General features: G+C 43.6%; 1 protein-coding gene across 2 annotated transcripts in view; it reads right to left on the bottom strand.

The window, feature by feature from the left end:
- Positions 1 to 24,129, bottom strand: part of TMEM39A (transmembrane protein 39A) — a 28,341-nt gene that overhangs the window by 2,741 nt on the left and 1,471 nt on the right. For both annotated transcript variants that reach the window (XM_083483399.1, XM_083483398.1), the window contains exons 2-7: positions 9,071 to 9,264; positions 7,222 to 7,444; positions 6,128 to 6,211; positions 3,271 to 3,425; positions 2,388 to 2,736; positions 702 to 889 (exon numbers count right to left, since the gene is read on the bottom strand). In XM_083483399.1, the coding sequence (XP_083339525.1) occupies positions 702 to 889; positions 2,388 to 2,736; positions 3,271 to 3,425; positions 6,128 to 6,211; positions 7,222 to 7,444; positions 9,071 to 9,183 (1,112 nt within the window). In that variant the 5' untranslated portion in view covers positions 9,184 to 9,264. The remainder of the gene's footprint in view (positions 1 to 701; positions 890 to 2,387; positions 2,737 to 3,270; positions 3,426 to 6,127; positions 6,212 to 7,221; positions 7,445 to 9,070; positions 9,265 to 24,129) is intronic.

Genomic DNA, 24,129 nt, shown 5'->3' with positions numbered 1-24,129 from the left:
GCGGCGCTCATCTCGCTTTATTGGCCGAGGGAGCCGGCGTACAGCTTCCGGGTCATGTGGCCAGCATGACTAAGCCGCTTCTGGTGAACCAGAGCAGCACACGGAAACGCCGTTTACCTTCCTGCCAGAGCGGTACCTATTTATCTACTTGCACTTTGATGTGCTTTCGAACTGCTAGGTTGGCAGGAGCAGGGACCGAGCAACGGGAGCTCACCCCGTCGTGGGGATTCAAACCGCCAACCTTCTGATCGGCAAACCCTAGGCTCAGTGGTTTAACCCACAGCGCCACCCACGTCCAAAGGGCAGGCACTAGATCACCTAAATTCAAATGAGACGAAATGATGATTTGAAAACTTGTGATTTGTCTGTTAAGTGATTTAAGCTAGGGAGAATGATGTTACACTAGTTCTCTGTGTCCTCTTCCTACAATTCTCACTGGATGAGAAGACAAAAACAAAACAACCCCCCACCCTGCCAGTTACCACAATAAATTCTGCGAAAAGTCTCAGGTAAGCCTATCAAAAACAGATCTCAATAACAGTAAATGAAAGTATGGTGCACAACAAAATCATTGAAGAATACTGACACAGACAATGTAGTCTTGGGTCCAACTAAAGAAAGGTACAAAATTAGGATACCTTCAGCTGCCCTATTTTCTTTCCCTTGACCCTTGTCAACTAATGCTTTGAGGTCACACTCACATGTGCTGGGGGGCATTGCTGTATGAACCATGTTCCAGCTTCTGCCACTTGCCCAGGTGGGCAGCTGATCTGTGCAGCAAGTCACAATACTTGGGAGGAAGCAGCTGGGTGGTGAGCATGACAAAGGCGTTGATCCACACCATGATGAGGTGCTCACAGGACCAGCGCATGTCATAGTACTGTGTGCTCTGCAAGAAACCAAAGAGGGTGTTAATGCCAACGCCCCAGAGATCTCAAGAGTGGGAAGATGGTGCCCCACAGCCATAGATTTAAGTAGCTACCTAGGAACTGCAAGGCCAGCAAAGGACTCTTTGAGATCCTCCTTTCTCCTTGGCATACATTACATGAAATTTTTGCACAGCCGATGTATATGCCATTGTGGAATATGTGCACACCCATGGTCACTGGCATGGAAGTAAAACAACAAGCCCAAGAACGCTTCTTGGGTACACAGAGAGAAACTGGATTGGGTGTGGAAGGTCCAGATCTGCACATTAGACACCAGCCTGATAAGAGCGCCAGTGTTCTATCTGGACAGCTTTCTGAGGTCTCTGGTAAGCCAGCCTGGGTATCACAGCTGCCCCTATTCTCTAACCATATGAATTCAAATCCTGCAATGGCTCCCAGTGGAGTACAGGATCAAGTTTAAGGTGCTGGTTTTAACCTTTAAAGCCCTATACGATAGCCTAGGATCCTCGTACCTACGGGATCGCCTCTCCCGGTATGTCCCATGGAGGACCTTACGGTCTTCAAACAAAAACTTCTTGGAGGTCAGGCTGGCCTCAACCAGAGCCAGGGCTTTTTCGGCCGTGGCCCTGATCTGGTGAAATGCTCTGTCACAAGAGACTAGGGCCCTGTGGGACTTGACATCTTTCCGCAGGGCCTGCAAGACAGAGCTGTTCCACCAGCCCTTTGGCCAAGGCACAGCCTGACTCCCTTCTTTGGTAATCCTCACAGAACTCTAGCCCAATGGTTGCCATTAATTTGATTTTGAATTGATTTTAGAATCCTGTGTTACTTTTATTGTTGTTAGCTGCTCTGAGCCTAGCTTCGGCTGGGGAGGGCGGAATATAAATAAAAATGTATTATTATTATTAGTAGTAGTATGAACACCCAAGGCACTGCCAAATCATGATGTGAGCTGGGCATCAAATGCCTCCTAACAGTCCCAAAATACAGTGGTACCTTGGTACTCAAATGGCTTGGCTCCCAAACAAATTGGCTCCTGAATGCTGCAAACCCTGAAGTAAGTGTTCCGTTTGCGAACGTTTTTTGGAAACTGAACGTCCGACACGGCTTCTGCTTGAGTGCAGGAAGCTCCAGCAGCAATTCAGAAGCAGCACCTTGGTTTTCGAACGGTTTCGGGAGTCAAATGGACTCCCGGAGCGTATTAAGTTTGAGAACCAAGGTACCACTGTATAGTTGTTACAGTTGTCTGGGAAAGAGGACGGGGCTAGTAGATGCAGTGAAAAATGAGTGGGCGAACCACATGTATGGCAAGACCTAGCTGCCAATCGGGAGTGATACTCCAGAATCAGCCACATTCTGCCATCCAGGCTGCCAGAGGGAAGACAGAGAAAGGGAAATTTAACCAGAAACCCAGAGTGTTAACAATCCACAGACAAGATTTAGAAGGTGGTGGCAGCAGCAGCAGCAATAGCAATGAAGGAGTAGGGCAACAGCTACCTTCACAAAGCACAGTGGCAGGAATGCCACATAATAGGCACTGAAGAGGGAGTTGAATAGAACCTCCTTGATTCTGCGGTTGAAGTCTGCTTTCAGGCATTCCACCTCGTTGCGAATGAGGTCTGGAGACAAGGGGCAGCTGTGTGTGGGGATGGGCACGGGGTTGTTGAACTGTTCTTTCAGGGACTCTCTCAGGAGAGAGAGGAAGTCTTTGGGCTTGACGAGGCTGCCAACCCCCGTGGCACCAGAATCTACCAGCTGATCCTGCACCAAATAGCCACAGTCTGTGGGAAGAGGCTGTGTTCTGCTGTCTTGGTGGAAGCAGCACAGTGGGACATAGACACCAAACCTGCAGGGAAGGGAAAGGCGAGGGTGAGATTACAGCCTGTGGTATATTAGACATTCCAACCATGAACATCTGAAAGGAGCTTCCTGAGCAAGAGGCTTGCATTTCCTGCACCCAGGTTATTTGCTCATGTGCTACTTTTGTGGCATGCCTCAACTCCCAGGGCTAAGCAGTGAGGCCATAGGTAAAGGAGTACAATCATTGTGTTGGCTCTATCTCTTCAATTGCTGCCATTCTTCTCCGCTTTCCTACCCACCTTTAAAATCTACTCTTCCTCATTGGCTCATATATTGCATTAAGTCGATGGACCAGATGTCTCTTGACCTTTATAATGATTCTAGCAGGGAAAAGATGTTGAGAGAGGCATCATTTTCCTCCTACCCATTTCCCCCGAAAGACCTATTCAACTGGCGGCTTTTAACCCTGTCGATTCTCTGCCAATCTTGTGTGGATCAACAGGGCTTCTCTTTGTCATGTCTTGTACTTTTGGACCCTTTCCTATTTATTACATTCAGGATGCAAGAGAATGATACTCACGGGTAGCCAAGAAAGAGGAGATTCAGAACAGAATGGCTACGGAAAAGGTTAACTAGTGTCCAGCAGAGCACCCATCCACACAAAGTGAGCAGCACCAGGCGTGCCAAAATCAGTGCCGTGTAGTGAATCACTGATGTAGTTCCCACCTGAGAGGCCTGAAAATTCAAACACCAAGAACCATCAGCCCTACAGATTCTCTTCCTATATGCCACAATATATTCCAAGAAACAGCCTGATCTACCATCCCCACACGGTATAGCATGGCTCTCAAAGCCAAAAGGAAACCATTTTTATTTTTATTTTATTTCTTTGCTAGACTTAACAAAATAGTAATGAATGCTTAAAATATAGTTTTTTGGGGGAGAGTACTGAAAGCAAGTAATTATATCCTCCTTAATACTGCAGGTGTTTGTGAGGGTAAAACATTAGCTTAGTGTTCTCTCTGACAGTAGCGAGACAGGGGAAAAATGGCATTACAGTCGTACCTTGGAAGTCAAACAGAATCCGTTCCGGAAGTCCATTCCGAGTTCCAAAATGTTCAGAAACCAAAGTGTGGCTTCTGATTGGCTGCAGGAAGCTATTTTTGGAAGGCGAACGTCTGAGGCTTCCATGACTTCCGATTGGCTGCAGGAATTTGCTCCTGCAGCCAATCGGAAGTCGCGGAAGCCCCAGACGTTCGCCTTCCAAAAATAGTTCGCAAACCGGAACAGTCACTTCCAGGTTTGCGGTGTTTGGGAGCCAAAACATTCGAGAACTAAGGTGTTAGAAAACCAAGGTATGACTGTAATGTTAAGATGCAGAACCAATCAAAACAAAACCTACCACAAGTGGTGAGTGCTACCCCACTATAGTACCTTCAGTAAATAACAAAACTTGTTTTTTCATTGTTTGTTTAATCAGGAGCAGCCAATTTGGTTGATGCTGTGGACTACAGCTCCTGTTATATCTGACCATTGGCCATGCTGGGGGATGATGGGAGCTCAAAATATCTGGAGGACACAAGGCTGGCTATGCCTGTTTTGAATGGGTGTGCGCATGTGTCAAACACTGGATTTCTGAGGACCATGCTTGGGGATTTATCTAAGACCAGACCCAGCCATCTCCAAAGTGTGGGGCTAACCAAAAGCAGATCAAGTGAGCCAACCACTTCCCTTTTCCAAACGTCTATGGTAACAAGGCTCTAGATCAGGGATAGCTAACGTTCTACTCTCCAGATGGACCATTGACTCCAATGGTGAGGGATGATGGGAGTTGCACAACAGCATCAAGTTGGCTATCCCTGCTCGAGTTGGTGTCATGAACATGTGCAGCGGCATTCAAGATCAGAGCAATCCTGGATAGATTAATTTCCATAGATCACAGCCTGGGACATTGGGAGCCAAATTCAAGGTGTTGGTACTAACATAAGGTCCTATAAAGCTCAGGGCCAGGTTACTTTAGAGACTGCCTTATCCCTTATGTACCCAGTAGATCCCTCAGGTCTGCAAGCTTTAAAGATCTCAGAAGCCTGCTCCACATAATAGGGCTTTCAGGGTGGCTGCTCCTGTTCTGTGGAAAGATACACACTACAGTGGTACCTCGGTTTTCAAACGTAATCCATTCTGGAAGACTGTTTGAGTTCTGAAATGTTCGAAAACCGAAACTCAATAGCCAACAGCTAGGTTTTAGGATCTTGCACTCAGTGGAAGCCGTGAGGCAATGTTCGACTTCTGAGGCGTGTTTGGAAACTGAAGCATTTACTTCCAGGTTTACGGCATTCGAAAACCGACATGTTCGTCAACAGAGACGTTCGAAAACTGAGGTATCACTGTATCTGCACTTTCTCAAAACAACTGAAGACATTTTTGTTCCAACACAGGGTTTCCAAACTGGACAAATGTGTCTTTGCCCTAAGTGTCTATTTTGCATTGTTTTAGTTTTGTTGTGTTTTTGTTTCTTAACCTTTCTCATACTTTCCAGAGGCCTTAGAGGTTGCTGCACATGCAGCATCTAGAGCTATCTGAGATCCTTGTAGCAAAGTAAGTTTTGGAAACAGAAAATGCAGTATCAGAGGTCTAGGAACCACTATTTTATGCTCAATCAATAACAGTCCAAACTCTGTTCAACCCAAAAATCTTATATAAAGTCATCAGAAGCTTGGACTTGGAATGTCATGCACATTTAAAAAAGACCTATGAACAATTGACTTTCAAACTGGCACTCGAGAGATATCTCACCAATGAATCCCACCCTGTTTGCTCATCTGTTAATCTCACAATTTCTTACTTTGTTAATACTTTTAAGATGCAACCTCTACTGACACTGTCAATCTTGCTTGAAACGAAGTGCTGTTCACTTAATCTATGCCTGATGCATTGCTATAGGTTCCTATTGGAACTTCACTGACTCTACCACTAGGGCAAATCATTCCCAACAAATCCTCCCTCAGTTCCTTTTTTTTTCACCTGACGTGGCAGCTGTTAACATCAATAAATGGCAGCACTTCACCAAGGTGAGTGAACATGTAGGCCAGGGGTCAGCAGACTTTTTCAGCAGGGGGCTGGTCCACTGTCCCTTAAACCTTGTGGGGCCAGACTATATTTTGAAAAAAAATAACGAACGAATTCCTATGCCCCACAAATAACCCAAAGATGCATTTTAAATAAAAGGACACATTCTACTCATGTAAAAACATGCTGATTCCTGGACCGTCCGCAGGCCGGATTTAGAAGGCAATTGGGCCGCATCCAGCCCCTGGGCCTTAGTTTGCCTACCCATGATGTAGGTTTTCATGTGTGGCAAATAAAAAGACAAGCATCATACTGAGCTCATTCTAAACCTCCAATTTCTTTGGGAGAGTTAACTGTGACAACATTACCTCGGAGATGAGGGCCCATACCAGCCTCCGCGCCAGCATCACTGTGATAAATGCTGCCAGATGGTAATCAATGAGGTGAAAGTTCTAAAGGAGAAAAGAACAGCGTATTCACCAGGGTGAAGGAGAGGCCAGAAAGGCAGGAGCTGCTGAGATGACATAGCAGAAGCATGGAAATTCCTATAAAGGAGAACCAGGACACACTGTGAACCATTCCAAGTCTGCCAGATAAAGAGCGAAGAGAAGGGGACAGATTAAGCACATAGAAGCAGCTTGGGAAGGCTACCGTATTTACAACTGCCACTTAGAAAGGAAAACCTAGGAGCAGACATTCTGTAGTTACCTGTGAATTTCTGGGGGTTTTTTTGAGGGAAGGAAGGCAGTAAGCATAGGGGGAAAGGCCCCACTCTTCTGGGGTTGTGAAGCCAGCCTTTGGGATCTGGAGGAAGGGACTCTCCCATCAATCTCCAGACACTACAGTGACGCACGCGCGTGCACACACACACTCAAACATTAAGTGAAGAGAAAAATGACCAAACACACAAAACAGCACTGGCAACAGCCTCACTCCCTTGAAGGAAAACAGGAGGTGGGGGAAGGCGCTGTAAGTGGGAAAATGACCAGATCAGGATGAGTCACAAAGCAAGGGGAGAGGGGCAGAGTGGGAACCTTTTAGAACTCAATTAGCCCAACAGATAGTAACCCAATAAAGAGAGCACGTAGAGGGAAGACCTGGCTGCCCCCGTTCCCTTGATAAAAACAGGAATTCACAGGCAAGTCCAGAAGATTCATTGCTCCCCTTAAGGGAGGAAGGCAGCTAGTTTAAGGAATGTTGAGAGACAGTACACCCCAGGGCAGGAACCCCAGGGCCAAAACCTCCAAAATGCCCTTCCTTCCCACTCCCCCAAGTGTAGAGCTGCCTTGAGAAGTCGTAACCCAAAGGCTGCCTTTGAGGGAGAAAAGGGGTGCATTTCATAATGTCTGGGGAAAAGAAAGGATGGCAGACTTGGTGATGTCAGCTGAGCTACAGAGACACCATGATTAAAATTCCCTAAGCAAACCGCAAGAAGGGCATGTGGCCAGCAACGTGGACTCACCAGTGACGTACAGGAGGCAGGGTGGTTGTATGGGTACCACCACACGGTCTTATAGATATTAATATACTGAATAAAGAGGGCCACCAGCAGGTAGATGAAAAAGAAGAACTCAAACAGAAGGTTCCCGTCTACAGGCAGCTCAGGGATTCGGCAGTGTCGCACAGGCTCAGGGGTGATCAAGGCTGTAATTGGAGGAGCAGAGAGGCTGATAGCACTACCATTCCTGAAAAAGAGAGAAACAACACGTCACTAACTCTTGCCAGTGTTCCTGGGATATCTCACCCTATTGTGGGTTAAATGCTTAGCATTCAGAGTATTTAAATCAGTGGTGGGGAAAACCTCTGCCTGCAATTTTTGCCAAGTGACACCCACATGCTCTAGCCATGGCTCCCGTAGGGTCTACCTTTCCTTTGCAAGAACAGGCAAATCAAGCTATTGTTGCTGCCTGCAAAGTGCTACCTTGGTTATTGCTGCTTGCAAATACAGTGCACTTTGCAAGCACCGTCAATCAACTGACCTTCAGTGATGCAAGTGCCACCATGGTCTCTAGCGGTTCCAAAGTCCTGCAAAGTTTGCTCACTCCTGTCAAAGCTAGCACTTGGGGGGATGGGGAAAGAAAGGATCTGGTGTGCTGGCCAGATCCAGTTTCCCACACCAGGTTTAAATCGTTCAATGTTAACTACCTCAAGAGATCCTTACAATTCTTTAACATAGGTCAATATGTTCATCCCCATATTGCAGATATGGGGCATATTTGTCTAAGGTCAACTAGTAAGAAAATCACAGAAGAAAGGTCCGAACTGGGCACTTCTTGATATGCAGCTTAACCACTGTACTACACTGAACAGTCCTTAACACAAAAAAGCAAAGTACTACACACAGCACTCTCAGTGATTCAGAACAAGTTATTTCTCTCTCTCTCTACACAGCCTCTGGTAGTATGGGCTGTGACATGAATGACGAGTAGCACCTGACCACAGGCAAGCGCGATGCATGCCTTTGTCAAGAATTTGACACTTTTTAGCCTAGTATGGTGGGATGGAAACACACATGTCACATATGTCCTGTGTCCTTCCACGGACACCCCTTGTTTCGCCACTTCTGCAGAAGCCAATGCCAGAAAAAATGGAGCTCAGACCACCAAGCAGAGATACCAGATTTTCCCCAGCCTAATCCTGTTCCAGCTTTGTCTGCTGTGCCAAGAATAAGATAATGTAACCAAGCAACCCCCTGACATTAGATGCCTAGCAGTGCATTCCAATCCTCTGGCTTCCTTATCTTAGCTTTCTCAACCTTCAAAACTTCTATGATATGCAATGTTTATTAATGAGCAATGCTCAAGTCAAGGCCACAATTTGAGGGGACAACTGGAAATTAAAATCCAACTAGCTGGAAAAGACACCCCATGACCCAGTGAATATCCAAATCTGAGCGCCAACTCTTGGAATGCTCAGAAGAACAAAAAACAACTGGCTTTTTGTGACACTTAAAGATGCTTGGATGAAAACACTTCTATGTGTAACCTTGATATAAGAACTATTGCTTTCTTTTCATGTACCTTATGAACTGGAACTGATGGGCCACCTGAGGGGAAGGGGTATGTAAAGGCTTTCAGGTCACACAAATGCCTGAGGTGGCAACCCACCTGAATCTCCATTGCCCAACCGGAGTATGAGATATAAAATGAGCCAAACACCGAGTCAGGCAAACACACACTGTCAAATTTAGGGCAACAACAAGTGTAAAGAAACAAGATTCTTGTGAACCCAAGTGTGACCTGATGATGACAAGTAATAACAAAAGTTCTGTCTCCCACAATTAAGCCCACAATATTATGTTTTGACTTAACCTGTTTCTTAGACTAGTGCCGTTGCCACAATTCCCACCAACCAACGTCTGGAGAGAAGGCAAAGCTGAACGGCTTAGCTGCTGCCGACTGGGTCCCCTCCTTCCACCGGGCATGACCAGGAACCAATCCACCTCTTCCACCTCTGGCAGCCTTTGCCCTGAGATCTAGGTAACAATTCGCAAGACTTTCCAGCTCTGCAAATGAAGAAAAAAAGCAAGAAATTAGTTCAATTGTGCCTCAAGCATCTGCTAAAATGAGCCAAGTGCCTTAGATAACTCCCATGGCCCCAAAACTAGCCTTTTACAAAGTGTCAAGAAGCATATGGATTGGAGGAATTCAGCTGGCACGGTGTACTTCAGACACTTACAATAAAATCCTGCAACAAAGAATCCTGAACCAGCTTATCAGCCATGAGATAAGACAACAGGACTTATGGAGTACTAACTTAAGTTTAAAGAACAGGAAACAGAAAGAAGAAACAACAGGCAGTTCTCCCAGTGGAAGGATGAAGTGAAATCCCCCTAGGATTGGTATTGGAAGGACGGGAGGCAAGACTACACTGGTTTTTGGTCCGATTTTGCAGGGCTCTTCTAACATTCTTATCTAAAATATTAGCAACATTCCTCAACAATCAAAGCACCCGAGAGTTTTGACTTCAGCAAAATGTCTGCAGAAAATCCTCACTTGGGTGACTAGCTGCAAAGAAGTCAATGCTACTGGAGTCCTCATATGAATAGGGCATTTTGTCAACTTGAAGCACGATACTTTGGATCCTACTAAAACAAATAATTATATTCCCGCTCTGATACATCGGAAAAGGCGGATTTGAATGAAGACAGTGTTGTTTCACAACAATGGCATATGTGAGACAGTACCCGGAATTTCTGGATCCCAGTCTATTAATTGCACTTTTGTTTCTACTTTCACTGTTCCCCAACTACCACCTGGGAGTAGAAATCCACACCTCACCCTCAGCCCACGCCCGGGAACATAACCATTATAGGTTAGAAGATAGGTGGGGAATCTGTGGCCTCTCCAAATGTCCTATGCCTAGTTCCCATACCCCTGCCAGAATGGTCAATAGTGATGGGCTATAGACATTGTAGACATTAGGAAGGCCACATAGCCACCAAAATTAGGAAGATAATATAGTCAGGGCACATACTGCAGATCATTTTTATAGCACCACCGATGTGCATGACATTGTTTTAATCTAGACTCACACAAAGGAGTAAGTTGCCATGACTAACAATCATTTCAAGCTTTCCTCCTTTACTTCAAAATAATTGTCAGTAATAGTTATTGGTCCTATATTAAATTAGTATTGAAAGTTGAAAACCAGCATACGACGTTTCCTATTGGGAGGTTTATATGAAAAATGATGTGGCCTAGGTTGTGGTTGACACTGATTTATTTGGGATGGTGAAAACCCAGAACAGAAACAATCAACTTGGCACACAGCAAATACGAAAGGACAATTCCATGTTAGGGATTATTAGGGGAGAAAATGAAAAAAAAGACGGCCAATATGTGTTTATGGTGTACATTGCGTTTGAAATCTGTATACAGTTCTGCTTGCCTCATCTAAAGTGTAAGTTCAGAGAAGGGCAACAAAACTCAAAGGGTTGGAGTCCCTTAATTTATTTGCATTTTAGTACATAAATATGTACCCTGCTTTTCCATTAATAATGCCCAAGGCAACTAACATTATAAAAAAGAAGGTCAGAAGTAATGTAATAAGAACTTCTAAAAGCAGGCCACAGAAAATATGACTGGCAAATGTCTGACAAAGCAGATGAACCTTTAACAGGCACCAGATCACTCAGGGCAGGGAGTTCCAGAGGAGTTCCCATAGGAATTTCCCTTTGAGGAAGTGCTTGAGCAGCCTAGAGAATTGTTTCCTCCTCAATACCAGACCTCAGGGTTGCACAGTGAAAATGGCAGTTGATTTAGGACTAACAGAAGAGAGTACCTCCCATGAGGCATAATTAGAGTGAATTCTGAAAGTTGTGAAGATCGCCTTTGTCTTGGATGACTTCAAAAGGGGGTAATACAAGTTCATGGGGCATAGCGATCGTAGAAACTAGTCACTGATTAATCTAAAGGGGCGCCCATGTTCAGAAGCACAGCACCTCTGGATACTAGCTCCCAAGGATCAAAACAAGGGAGGTCCCTTGTCTTTCATGCTCTGCTTGTGAGCATCCTGGAGACATTTGGCTGGAAATCTCATGCGGTTGGAGCCACTGCTGGAAACAGGATTCCAAAACAAATGAACTAGTAGCACTCTTTGATTATGAGTGTTGTTACTTCACTTGACCAGTTGAGATGCTACAAGGTGATATTTTGCTGCCAAGGCGTAGGCCTCTATTGAGAATTAACAGGGGAAGCAAGCATGTTGATATGGTGGGGCTGCCAAAAGATGCAAATAAAAGATGAGAACATTGTGTATATCAAAATAGTTTAGTGGCCATGCAAACTTAGATCAAAATATTACCCATTATTCAGGGGATAAGAACTCAATGTCCTAATCACTTCCTGTTTCTTACTCTCAGTGTTGTTATCTACATTCCTGCCCATGGTAAGAGTTATCTACTGCCACATTAAAACTGCAAGACAGGATTCGTATCTAGATGGGTTTCCTGGGATCATTTAGTAACTGCATCACATGACAGCATGGATTCACTTTCAACTGCCTTTTACAAAATAGGGGAATGGTCCAATCACATTAGAAGTGCTTCAGTCCTGTTGATTCTAATGAGAGAGATATCAGAATGTGCTTAGTTTTATCACTGAAAGCTTTAATTAAAATATATGCAACATTCTGTTACGATTTGGAGAGCCAAGTCTTTGCTCAGTTGCAATTATTTTGTATGTCTAAAGACCTGTATGTATTGCAGCAACACTGTTTGCCTTATGGAGTCCAGCTTCCATATTGACACACTGGACTTTCGAGTTCAAAGTTGGCAAAATCTTTTATTTACTGACCTTGGATAACACTGTCAATCAGAATAAAATACTATTAGTAGGGGGAAAAGCAGCATGTACATAAAACTGACTTTTTGTTCAGATTCCCTGATTACTGCTTTGTGACTAAAGATTTTAAAGAGAGTAGAGAAAATGATGTTATGTGAAAGAACACAAAAACATATGTGCATTTAAGGGAAGCCAGAATTACTGGAGACAAAGGCTGACAAGATCCTAAACAGTTGCCACTTTGGTAGAAAAAGTGATTCTACTGGCATCACAAGAACAACTAATCACAAAATGTAGAATTTTAAAAACTTGCTAAAAAGGAAAAAAAATGTTAAGCTTTGGATAGAGATAGGTAATAGAGAAAAATTTGGCTAGATTTTGGACAATTGTGACAGCATTTGAAATTCCCATTATTCTAGGCACACGTGAAAAATGAACATAAGATTTTAGCTGCAGTTCATTCATTTTCAGTTTTGTATTCTTGTTATAAAAAAGTGTGCCTAGACATTCCATTGTTGTGCCCATAACCTAGGTTTAAGGTGTCATTTAGCTCCTAGCTTTCATATCTCAGTTTCTAACACTGAATTGTTATCATATGGAATGAGGGACTATTACTACTACTAATTTATCCGCCCTTCACCCTAAGGTTCCTGGGTGGGTTACAGCCGTGGTTTGGCCTAGCATTATGTCTGCATCCAGGCTCACAGTGAACTGGACCAATATACTGTAAGGCAATATTTTTACTAGGCAAGAAATCTTGATTTGAAATGTGTATATATACTCCACCTCTTATAGTAGAAGGCCCACAAATCAAAAGAACTGGCAAACTGCTTCTGCCTCGTCTTGCTAATGGTTATGCAATTCTATCTGCTGTATTCACTGTTTCTGCAAACACCATATTCAGTGTCATTGCATATAAACATAATACATACAGATAACTTGCCATGTCTGCTTACATGCAGTAGCCAAATTACTCATACTGTGCACCCTTCAGTTTTATTAGGAACCATTACTATTAATTATTTTTGAACTTCTAAACTGCCCTTCATCGTAAAGGCTCCCTGGATGTGTGTGTTTCTGTACAAATCAATATAAAATTAACATTATAAACACATGGATATACAACGTAATTACAGTCAATGGAACCAAATCAGTAATTCAGCAGCAGCTCCTCCACACACAAGCATAAAAAAGCGATTAAACATGCAAAGGAGCTTAACATGGTAGACAACCAATGCACCACTGACGGGGAGAAAGTTCCAGGAAAATGGGGCACCCTCACAAAGAAAGCTCTGCATTATGCTCCCTCTTAACTGCCACACTCGTTGGCAGAACCATGAGAAAGACCTCCTCAGTCAATCCTAAGGGAGGAATTCAACGCAGCACTAGGAATATCATTTTTGCTTGCCTGATAGCAAGATCTCCCCCTCTCTGTCCCAGTGCGCTATTCTGGGGGCTATTGCAACCCACCCAAGCCAATCTGGTGGTCGAGGAGGAAGTGTCGCTGTGGAAGTCCTTGTGCGTACTTCTACTAGCAAGATGGATTAGCTGGATTGAGCCCTCAGGCACAGGTCTGCAAATACAGTACCAAGGAAGGCACTCCTTCAGATATTTGGCTCTTAAGTCATTAAAAGCTTTATAAACCAAAGTTAATCCCTTGAATTGGGCACAAACTGGTAGCCAGTGCACCAGCAGAACCAGTATTATGTGGTTCATTCTTGCTTTACTACTCAGAACCTATACAGCTGCTGTCTTAAAAAGGACATTAGACTAAGGCTTAGATGTTAGCCAAAAAGTGGGGTACCATCAAGCACTGGGACTTTGCCCTTTTACTTCACACAAACGAAACCTGACTACTCTCAGAGAGAGTCGGCCCAAGCGCAGCTGACCATTTAAATTCTGTAACTAAGATCATTGGTATACGCGTGGGTAGCAAATATTTCATCCATCTTTAAACTTGGCACCAACAACCCATTAAAATCACAACACACCACCATCAGTAGGGGCAGCCAGGAGCAGGTAAACAGTACTGGGAAGGAAAAGTATTAGACTTTCCCTGTATTAGACGGTTTTGCACAGCTCAGCAGCTTTTTCCATAATGGAGATAGCTTGGAGCTGGCAAAAGCATGCAAGTAGGAAGTCTGGGAACCACCTGCTTTTCTGCCACAACCTGATTAATGCCCACCAGAAGCGGCTTTTCCCAGTCACATGCAAGGTCGCAAGTACCATGAAGTTAAGGTCCCAGAGAAGATAGGACTGCACTGTAACAAATAATTTGACAAGGGTCTTGCCTTTCTTTGGGAAGCCCTAAATGGTTTCTGCCAAGTATAAGCATGCTGCAATTCCCAGCTATTTGTGTTTTTCCAAACTTGGGGGAAGCTCACAGAGTCATTCTGTTCTGAATCTAAGTCATTCTTATTTCGGTGCATTCATTCCATTATGTGTGTTATCCCAGATATTTATACAGCTACAGACCTGATCAATGCAGTCTGCATAACATATTGCTTCACCACAAGGTATGTTTACAAGTGATTAAAAATCAACAAGTTCTTACAAGCCAACACGAATGCAGCAGCCTCAGAAGAAGATACTGTGCATGGAAGCAAGGTTGAAAAACACATTAATTCAGGGGCGTAGTGTGGAGGGGGTTGGCAGGGTGATGGCCCTGGGCACATTTTTTAAGGGGGCGCGGCACATTTGGCCCCTCACGCTGCCCAGCCAGCCCTGCGCTGCTTTGCAAGGCTGGGATCTGATCTGAATGATTTGCCCAGCAGGGCGATACGAGAAGGACGCAACAGCCACGTGCCTTTCGATACCAGCCTCTCCCTTGCTTTGCGAAGCAGAGATCGAAGGAAGCATGGCTGCTGCATCCTTTGCACGCCACCCTGCCAGTCCCAATCTAATTTGTGAGGCTGGGGCGATCCAAGGGCTGCGTCGGCCAGCCCCTGGTGTGGGCAGGCAGGCAGTGCAATGTGGTTTTGCTTGGCTCTAGTGCACTGGCAAACCATGCTACACTGCTGTATTGCTACAAGAAATAATTTGTTCTCCTGTAGTCCAAGAGAGTGTAGCATGCACAGAAGGGCACATGCCCAAATGAATGAAGGGAGGTGGGGACCTATTCCTCCTCATGAACACCATGAAGAACTTGTCCACCAAGGAACTCCACACCATAAGAGAATCAAAACAAGTGAGATCATCTAAATAAGATGCACAAAATAGTGCAATGTTTTTTGCATAATATGGTGCAATCGTAAGTACTGACTGGATTTTGAAAACAAAATGAGTTAACAAGAGAAAGGCTTTTCACATGGTGACAATTTCACAATGAAGGCGGATTCTGAAAGCAGATATATTTTTACAAGGTGTGAATTAGGAATATACATTCTTTCTGTTAACATACAAGCAGTCAACTTGGCACACATCTTTTTTGCTTCTGTTGAAAACGGCTGGAAATGACATGTTGAGTGACAGGAAGAGATTTGAATGACTCTAAGAATCAGAAGTTGGACGGACAGGCTAATTAAAAGTATTCAAAAAATATAGGTATTTTATATCATTTCAACATAATTTGCATGACTGGTGCCTTGTCTTGATGGGCATTTCTTTTAAAAATATACTGGAATGGATCCAGTTTAATGTAGTCACACATAAGTCCCATTGAAATCAATGGGTCTTGTTAGTAATGACTAACATGGATTGGATTCGATCTATTTTTTATTTTTGTTTCACCACAGAAACTCACTGAATCCTTTTAAGAAATTTCAGTTTACATTATTAGTATTTATTATTTATACAGCACCATTTTACCAAGAGCATGGAACCGGTCTCTCAGTTTACATTTGCTGAGCTTAGAAAAATGAATTGATTGAAAACATTAAAGCAGGGTTTGCCAACCTGGTGCCCATGGATACTGGTGTGGCCACTAGTACCTCCTGTGATGCCTGCAAAAGGCTCAGTAAATATCTCCTCAAAAATCCAAAATGCATGAGACTGGCAATGGTAGGGGGATGCCCACATCTTTTTCTGTTTCTGTCTCTTTCCATTTCTTTACATGTGGCAGCCATTTTGTGTTATGTCAGACACACTACAGCTGCCATGTTCCAGCGTTCAAAATTAGCCAGGCGCCAGTTACATTTTGCGACTGAATGGAAATGTCCAGTAGCCACGCTTAGCGCCTAGCATCTTCACTTTCCTAGTTACAGTCAGCTGGTCTGCCAGGTACAGCAGCAGCAAAAGCCGGGGCAGCAAAAGACGCATGTCTCTTGCTGCTGTGCTACCCCGCCAAACAACTGATTTGCCCGGCAGCGCAGCAGCAAAAGATACACTGCCCCCCTTTTTTTGCTGCCGCACCCCCAAGGTGAGTCAGGTGTTTAGCAAGGTAGACTGGTAGGAAAAGACACATTTTTTGCTGCTGCACTACTCTGCAGTCACCTGATTCACCAGGCAGCAATAATAATAATAATAATAATAATAATAATAATAATAATAATAATATTTTTTGCTGCCGGGCAAATGAGGTGTTTGGTGGGGTATAGCGGCTGCGCTACCATGAAGACCTCCAGACTGGCCCAGCAGCATTTTGTTTGTTGTTGTTGTGGGGCTGCCTGGTCTGGTAGTGGGGTAGAAAGAAAAAAGGCGCCTAGACATTTTGTTTTGGCGCCCACAGCCTAGTTCCCAGGAGCCACATGGCTCCTAGCATTCCTATCCCAGTTTCTAACAATACATGCACCTATACTGCTTTCTCAACATTCTCAAATGTGCCCACTCAAAACGTTTGCGGCCTCTGGACTAGTGGGACACTAGTGAAAGAGATACAGGTGCTGGAAAAAGACCAAGATTGGATCCATACTTAGTCGTGCTTAGAGAAGACCCTATTGAAATCACTGGGACTGAAGATACAACTGTGGGTGATATCCAACTTAGGTTGATGATCTGCACCACATACCTGCAGGTAAGCCCCTTTGACCTCAACAGGACTTACTTCTAAGCAGACATGTATGGGACTGTGCTATGAATTACGTAAGACCACTGATTTTAGTGCATCTGTTCTGAGTATGACTAACACTGAATACCAGACTAAGTCTGGATCTAAACTTATAAAGCAGGAGTGAGAAACCTTTTTGGTTCCACAGGCAGTTCCTGGTCATATTTGACAGGTGAATGAGCCAAACTACCTGTCAATCATATAACATCACAACAATGCCATGTGCAAGTTGCTTTGAAATCTTGAAGTTGGGAAATCCCCCACCAAACTGTTTTAGCAGATGAACCCATACAGGTTTGCATGGAATCCTCTGCAAAAACGATGGGGGCGGGGACATCCTTTTAAGTGAGAGATTCTGATTCACCTCTATCACCCAATCTCATTATTAAACCAGGATTTATAAACTATTAATCAACTTCCGCTTATCAATAGTGATTAGTTGCATACCAAGTGTGACCAAGCAGGATTTATTACAGGAGGGGAGTTGAAGATCAGCCTAACTAAATACATAGGGGATAATTATTTACTGAAACATATGTAACATTTGTTTACTTAGATTAAAGGAAGATAAAAGTAAACCTATATTTATACAGCAGCATCAGTAAGCGTGATATTTTATAGTGTATAAAAAAGGTTTTCCTACACTGAGGAGCTTGCAGTGTAATCTTACAACAAAGAAAGAGGAGATGGGGTAAACATCAAGCAACATGTGGGTGTCTCTCTTCATATGTATTTAATTTAGGCTTATTTCCATGCCTAGTTACCATAGTGCGTAGGAACTAAGGGGTTATGTCAAAGGCTTTATGGAAAAAGTTGAGTTCCGAGGTGAGATTTGAAGGAAGGAAGAGAGGCATCAAGAAAGTTGCAGCATGTTTTGAGGGAGCAGAAGACCTTTGCACAGTGAAAGACAGTGAAGCCAGAGAAGGAAAGATTATGGGCAAGGTTGAATGTGCTCATACTGAAAACATGGAACAGGGTGAACTGGCAGGGCACAGAGGAGCTGGACTGTTGGTGGCGGTGGCTGAAGGCCAGAGGCTGACCCAGGGGAAGGGAGCAGCAATTTATGGGGTTTATGCCTCCTGCGAGACAGGAGTCAGGGCTAGAGGGAGGGGGGGGAGTCTGAGCAGGAACATATGGGGAAGGGATGCAGGATGCAGGACAGGAGCCCGAGTGAGAGGAAGGGTAGGATGCATCAGGAGAGGAGGAAGACAGGGTACCTGGATGGTGCATGTGGACCGTCAGATGGAGGTACCTGAGTTTGGATGGAGACGTGGTTACACCAACAGTCCAGCTCAGAGCATAAGCCTGAGGAGGGGATGCCAGCCACTTGTCGGCAGAACTATGTGCACATGTTCTGTGCACCTTAGGAACTACTCTAATTGTGGACTGGACTTCCGGGTTGACGCGATCTGGAAATGGCGGATTTCCTCCGAGCTCCGGAGGGAATCGGCTCCACTGAGGATGGGTCTTTGCCGCGCCGGCGACGCGGGGACCCTTAAAAACCGCAGGCGCGGAAGCCTGCGGACTGAAGACTCGGCGGGTGCCTTAAGCGCCCCCCCTGATTCGCAAAGAGCCTTTTTAAAGGCTGCGGAGGGGATACGGGGGTGGCGTGGCACTGAGAGTCGATCGCTACCTCGGTGGAGCGAAGCCGCGAGCCATAACCAGAGAGCGCCGACTTCCTTCCTTGAAAATCTGGACTGAAAGAACTACCCGTGAGTAAGACGGATTGGGACTTTAAAAATTTTTACCCTGAATTAGAGACGACCGGGGGGTGTGCTAAAAGGAAGTCCGCACCCCCCCCTTGCAGACGATCTAAGCAACGACACAAGAGCTAAGCTGGAGAGCCTACCCTTGGCGGGGTGAGTGAAAAAGGACATTAACTTCCAAGATTTAATTAAAGGAAATTTTGGGCTGGAGAGCGGAGTTTTGGAGACCTTCCTTTTGTTTTAAACAACCCCCCCTCCCGGGCTCGGGAACGTCCTGCTTTTCTGCCTGCGTAAGAGCTGCGGAGTTTGACAGCTGTCAAAGCTGCCAAACGGGCGGTTTAAAGTGAGAAATTGCCATTTAAGATCCCTCTCGACTAAGACGAGTTATAATTGAGACAAAACTGTTGAAAACAAAGTAACAATAATCAGTTAAAGGATTGTTGGTGAAAAGGCAAATAAGTAACCAGATTCCCCCTAGGGGGAATTCTGTGAAACTACAATGGATACAATGGCTGTGGAAGGAAAATTACTAGTGGAAATCGAAAGGATGTTTCAACTGGTGGGAATCTTACAAGAGCAGAGCTTGGCCATGAATAAACAACTTGAGACTATGACCTTGGGAACAGGCAACTCTGCTCTTTGTATTGAGGACCTTAATGAGAAAGAATCCACAGCTGATTGGGAAACAATATCTACAGAGCTGGAAGAGACTAAACAACAAGAAAAAGAAGAAGTAATCCTGGGAAGCAACAACCAAAAGTTGACATCTGCGGAATACAAGCAAGGAGACGCTGGGAACATATCTACCACAAGTCTGCGAAAGACACAGAAGAAGGAGGAGGAGGTCCCAAGACAAAATGGAATACAGGAATTTAAAATAAAGAAATATGATTGGGGCCTCCGTTTGGACTTAGACTTTGAAGGGATAGACTTTGTGGAAATTCTTCAGCAGTCACTTTGGAATCTTCTTGTGGGAAGAGGATACACTTTGATGGTGAAAGAGCTTTTCCCAGACTTGACGACTGACATAAAGGACTACCAACAGGACAGGCGAAGAGGGACTGAAAGAGATTTGAAAGCCTCGGACGTGAGGAACCCAGGCTGAGAATCTCGAATTTGGATTTTTATTGGGAAGGGACAAAAACCGGGGATGGGAGGGAGGGAAGAAGAGACTCTTATAAACTCTTAAGACTTCTAGGTTTGGTTAAGATGACTCTTAATTAAGATAAAATGAAAATCGATGGAAGAGAGCTTAAGTCCAACTTATGAAAATCAATTTTTATTATAAAAAAGGTAATAAGATGAATAAGATTGTTAAGAGGAGAAACACCAACTTGTTGATATAATCTTGAAACTGGGATGCACGAGGGGAGGTGGGGGGAAGTCAAGGAACAAGGTTATGAAATGGGGATTTGCTGATTTTATACATGTTTTTGTCTTTTGTCTTCTTTGTGTATGTTTTGTCTTTATAAAAGCAGAAAACCAAATAAAAATTTTATAAAAAAAAAAAGGAACTACTCTAATTGTGTGCTTTGTCAATAAAGAATTATGCTACCCACCGTTTGTTTTCCTTGGGCTGGGTGTACTCAGGACACCAATGAAATCATAGCAACCATTAGGCAGATTAAGGGGAAAATATTCTTTCCTGAATTTTAAGGGATATTTTTCCTAGAAATACTTTTCTTTTGACTACATAAATTGTAATATTTACATCAGTTTATATCCAGTGTTCGAAACTCCCATTGTTCTAGGCGCATTTTGCTACAGGGAATTTCATTAGCGCGAGCAGTTTCTGAGCTCTGGGTGCAGTACTGTGCCTAAAATTTCAGATTAAAACTGCAGAGTGGAAGAAAAGGAGGACCTTTTTCTGCCTCCCCACTTCCAGCTGCTCTGTGAAGACTGGAGAGGAAACCCTCTTAAGAATATTAGGGGGTGTGGGCAGGGGAAGGACTAGACCATGTGAAAAATGAACATAAAATTTTAGCTGCAGTTCATTCATTTTCAGCTTTGTATTCTTGTTATAAAAAAGTGTGCCTAGACATTCCATTGTTGTGCCTATGACCTAGGTTTAAGGTACCATTTAGCCCCTAGTTTTCATATCTCAGTTTCTAACACTGTTTATAGCCTTCAAGTACTTCCAAATTCGGAACTATATTTTGTAACGTTGCACCAATTTTAGAAACCAAGCTTGAGGAAAATTAAAAAACCACACACAAAGAAGCTATGTCACCTGCTTCTTAATTTGACTAACCAAGGGAGCAAGATATTGCATATTTAAAGAGTGGCACCTTTCCAACATAGTTTGGAAGATTATGAATGAGTCATGGACTTGCATGCTTTCCTCCCCTTCCAGCCTCTGGTACATGGCTTCTCTCTCTGTTTCCTGTTTAGCACCAACCATCATTTTGCCAAAACATCTGAACTATGAACCTGCCCTTCTCTGGGGAGTGCAATCCTATCCAAAGCAGCCTTGTCTTTCCAGTTCTTTGAAAACTCTGCATGCATAATACTGCCATCTTGTCTGACTCAAGTTTTAATTTGATGGCCCCCATCCAGCCCGTTAATGCCTCTAGGCACTGTTCTAGAACCTCAGACACCTAGCTTGATTCAGATGGAATGGAGAGATAAAGCCACTCTTAGCATTTAATCTTGAAGATATATATCGAGAGAGAGAGAGACTTCAATTAAAATAGACTTTTATATTCATGAAAAATATAAAGGATGATGGTGTGACAAGGATTAGTTTGGATATATATATTGTGCTTTAGCACATTTTGTCTTTAAAATCAGAGATGAGGATGAAATCTAATCATTTATTGCCACAAGTATCAGTACTCTGATCCTCAATATGCTTATTTTAAAGTCTCATTTCAAAATACTCTTAGGATTGCTAACTAAAAGGTGTGACCCACTAAAACTGCCATGCAGGTGCCAATGTGCATAAAGCCCATGGCAAAGCTCAGATATACCTAGGACTGAAAAACAGTATGGCCCAGTTGCTTTGCAACAGCAGCTGGCAACTGCTACAACCAGCTGGAGGAATCAAAACAGTTTCCTAGCCAGCAATATAGCACCACGGCCTTGTTGATCCTTACCAGTATTGTTGCCAATGCACACACCACTTACAACAGTTTGGCTATACCTAGGATTGCACAGCAGCACAACACTGTACAGTGCTACATGAAAAAGATTGGATTTAAACTCAACACTCGATTCACTGAACAATGGCTACATTCGTCCATAATGCTACCCACAAATCTAATTAGTCTGACCATTAGCAAGGAGTCCCTACTTTGCTCCTCTTTTTCTAAGGAGTACACCAGGGGTCAGCAACCTTTTTCAGCTGTGGGCCGGTCCACCATCCCTCAGACCATGTGGTGGGCTGGACTATATTGGGGGGGAGGGGAATGAACGAATTCCTATGCCCCACAAATAACCCAGAGATGCATTTTAAATAAAAACACACATTCTACTCATGGAAAAACACCAGGCAGGCCCCACAAATAACCCAGAGGTGCATTTTAAATAAGAGCATACATTCTACTCATGTAAAAATACACTGATTCCCGGACCGTCTGTGGGCCGGATTGAGAAGGCGATTAGGCCACATCCGGCCCACAGACCTTAGGTTGCCTACCCCTGGAGTAGAGAAACAAATCACAGAGTAGCTGACTTCTCACTCATTATTAATTTGGAGATAAACACAGAATACTAAACCAGCTGATAGCCATGGTTTGTTGGCATTGCATGTAAGCACAGCCTATGGTTCTTAGCAGAGAGTAGAGTGATGCATACATATATCTATTCCTCACCAGTAATTACAAGGAACCTAAGTAGGCACACACCCTTTGCAGATAGCAATTGAAATATTCAAATGATCAACTTCAAAATGGAAAATCTGTGAGAGACAGCCAACCTACTTGTTTCAGAGTGCTGTAAATTAAGTTGAGCATCCACACATTTTAAGGGTTGAGAAAAAGGAAAATACTGTTTGGTGACCCTTCATATCAAGAAGTTTCTAAGTGTAAGTCAGAAGTAGGCCCTTCATAAACTTTTCCATTAGCATATTTTTCAAAATGGAGCAGGCAGCTTCCCTTCATTGTGTCTGTTTCCAAAAATCCCCAGTTTTTCCAATCTTCACCAGTGTCCAACCTCTCCTGCCTATTCTTCAGAAAAATGAATTCACAGTAATGGGAATTTACCCTTTTAAGAATAAGAATTATTCATTATTTCATATCTATTATTCACGAAGACATTACTCACATGTGCACTAATGTAAAACCAAAACCAAAACCAAACCTATTTTAGTCCAAAATTCATGAGCCACTTCCTGAGTTCAAGTGACCACAAGATATAGCTTCCTGACATAGTAGGAAGAGATGCTATTTAAACTAGAAAATTAAAGCTGCAATTCACCTTCCTGAGAGTTAAGCCCTACTTAACTACACCTGAATACATGGCTGAACTAAAAATATAACAAATTTTGTCATTTCATGTTGAGCCAGCAAAACCACACAAGATTATTTCAAAGTACCTTTCGCCTTAAAACAACCACCATGATCCACACAGGATTTCCTTCCAGAGGTAGTAACATTTAGGAATGTAGTGTTAATGTGCATTTTGATGACAACATAGGTAAATGGTTGCATTGTAATTAACACTTTGAAGGTGCTGATCAACATTGTCCTGTTGGGGCAATTTCTCAACTGGGGCCAGAAGCCACAGGTGGATCCTAATGCACACAAATTCTGTTGGAGGTGTTTTGAAAGACAGATCCCAAATATCTGCAAATCTGGGGGATAACTGAAAAAAGCAAATCCCATTCTTACCCACACATGCAAGTTACATTCACATAGGCAAACTGCACACATAATAGTATGCTTTAATCGTGTCAGTTTCAGTGTCTATTTTGGCTTAGATGGGCACCAAATTGTTCAGAATTCTGAACCTTTTTTGGGGTTTGCTCTGGTATGTTAGGAATCCACCTGTTTAGTCCTTCTAACTGAAATGTGGCAAGCCTTACTGCTTAGCAGATGTGCAACCTTATCTTGTGCCACATGTTTAATCGGACAGAAGTTCTTTGAGTTCAGTCGGGCTTATTTCCCCATAAAGTGTGCACAGGATGAAGCCTAGGCAAAATTACACAATGTTTAGAGAGGCAGTCAAATGTGCTAGTCACTTGCTCCTGCTGAATGCCTGATTCTGAGGGATACTCCTGAAGTGCTTGACACTAATATGCAGAGCCAAACCTTTCAAGTCCAGATTTCTTTTTTTGTAGACAGAAAAAGGAGAAGTTTAAATAAGCCTCAACAGCCTCCACAGAATGGAAAAACATACATATCAGCCTAGGTAAACTCGTCCCTCCAGATGTTTTGGGACTACAACTCCCATCATCC

Source organism: Podarcis liolepis, assembly GCF_965112155.1.
Source record: "Podarcis liolepis genome assembly, chromosome: 17".
NCBI classification, from domain to species: Eukaryota; Metazoa; Chordata; class Lepidosauria; order Squamata; family Lacertidae; genus Podarcis; species Podarcis liolepis.
This window is presented reverse-complemented; position numbering and strand designations above follow the sequence as displayed.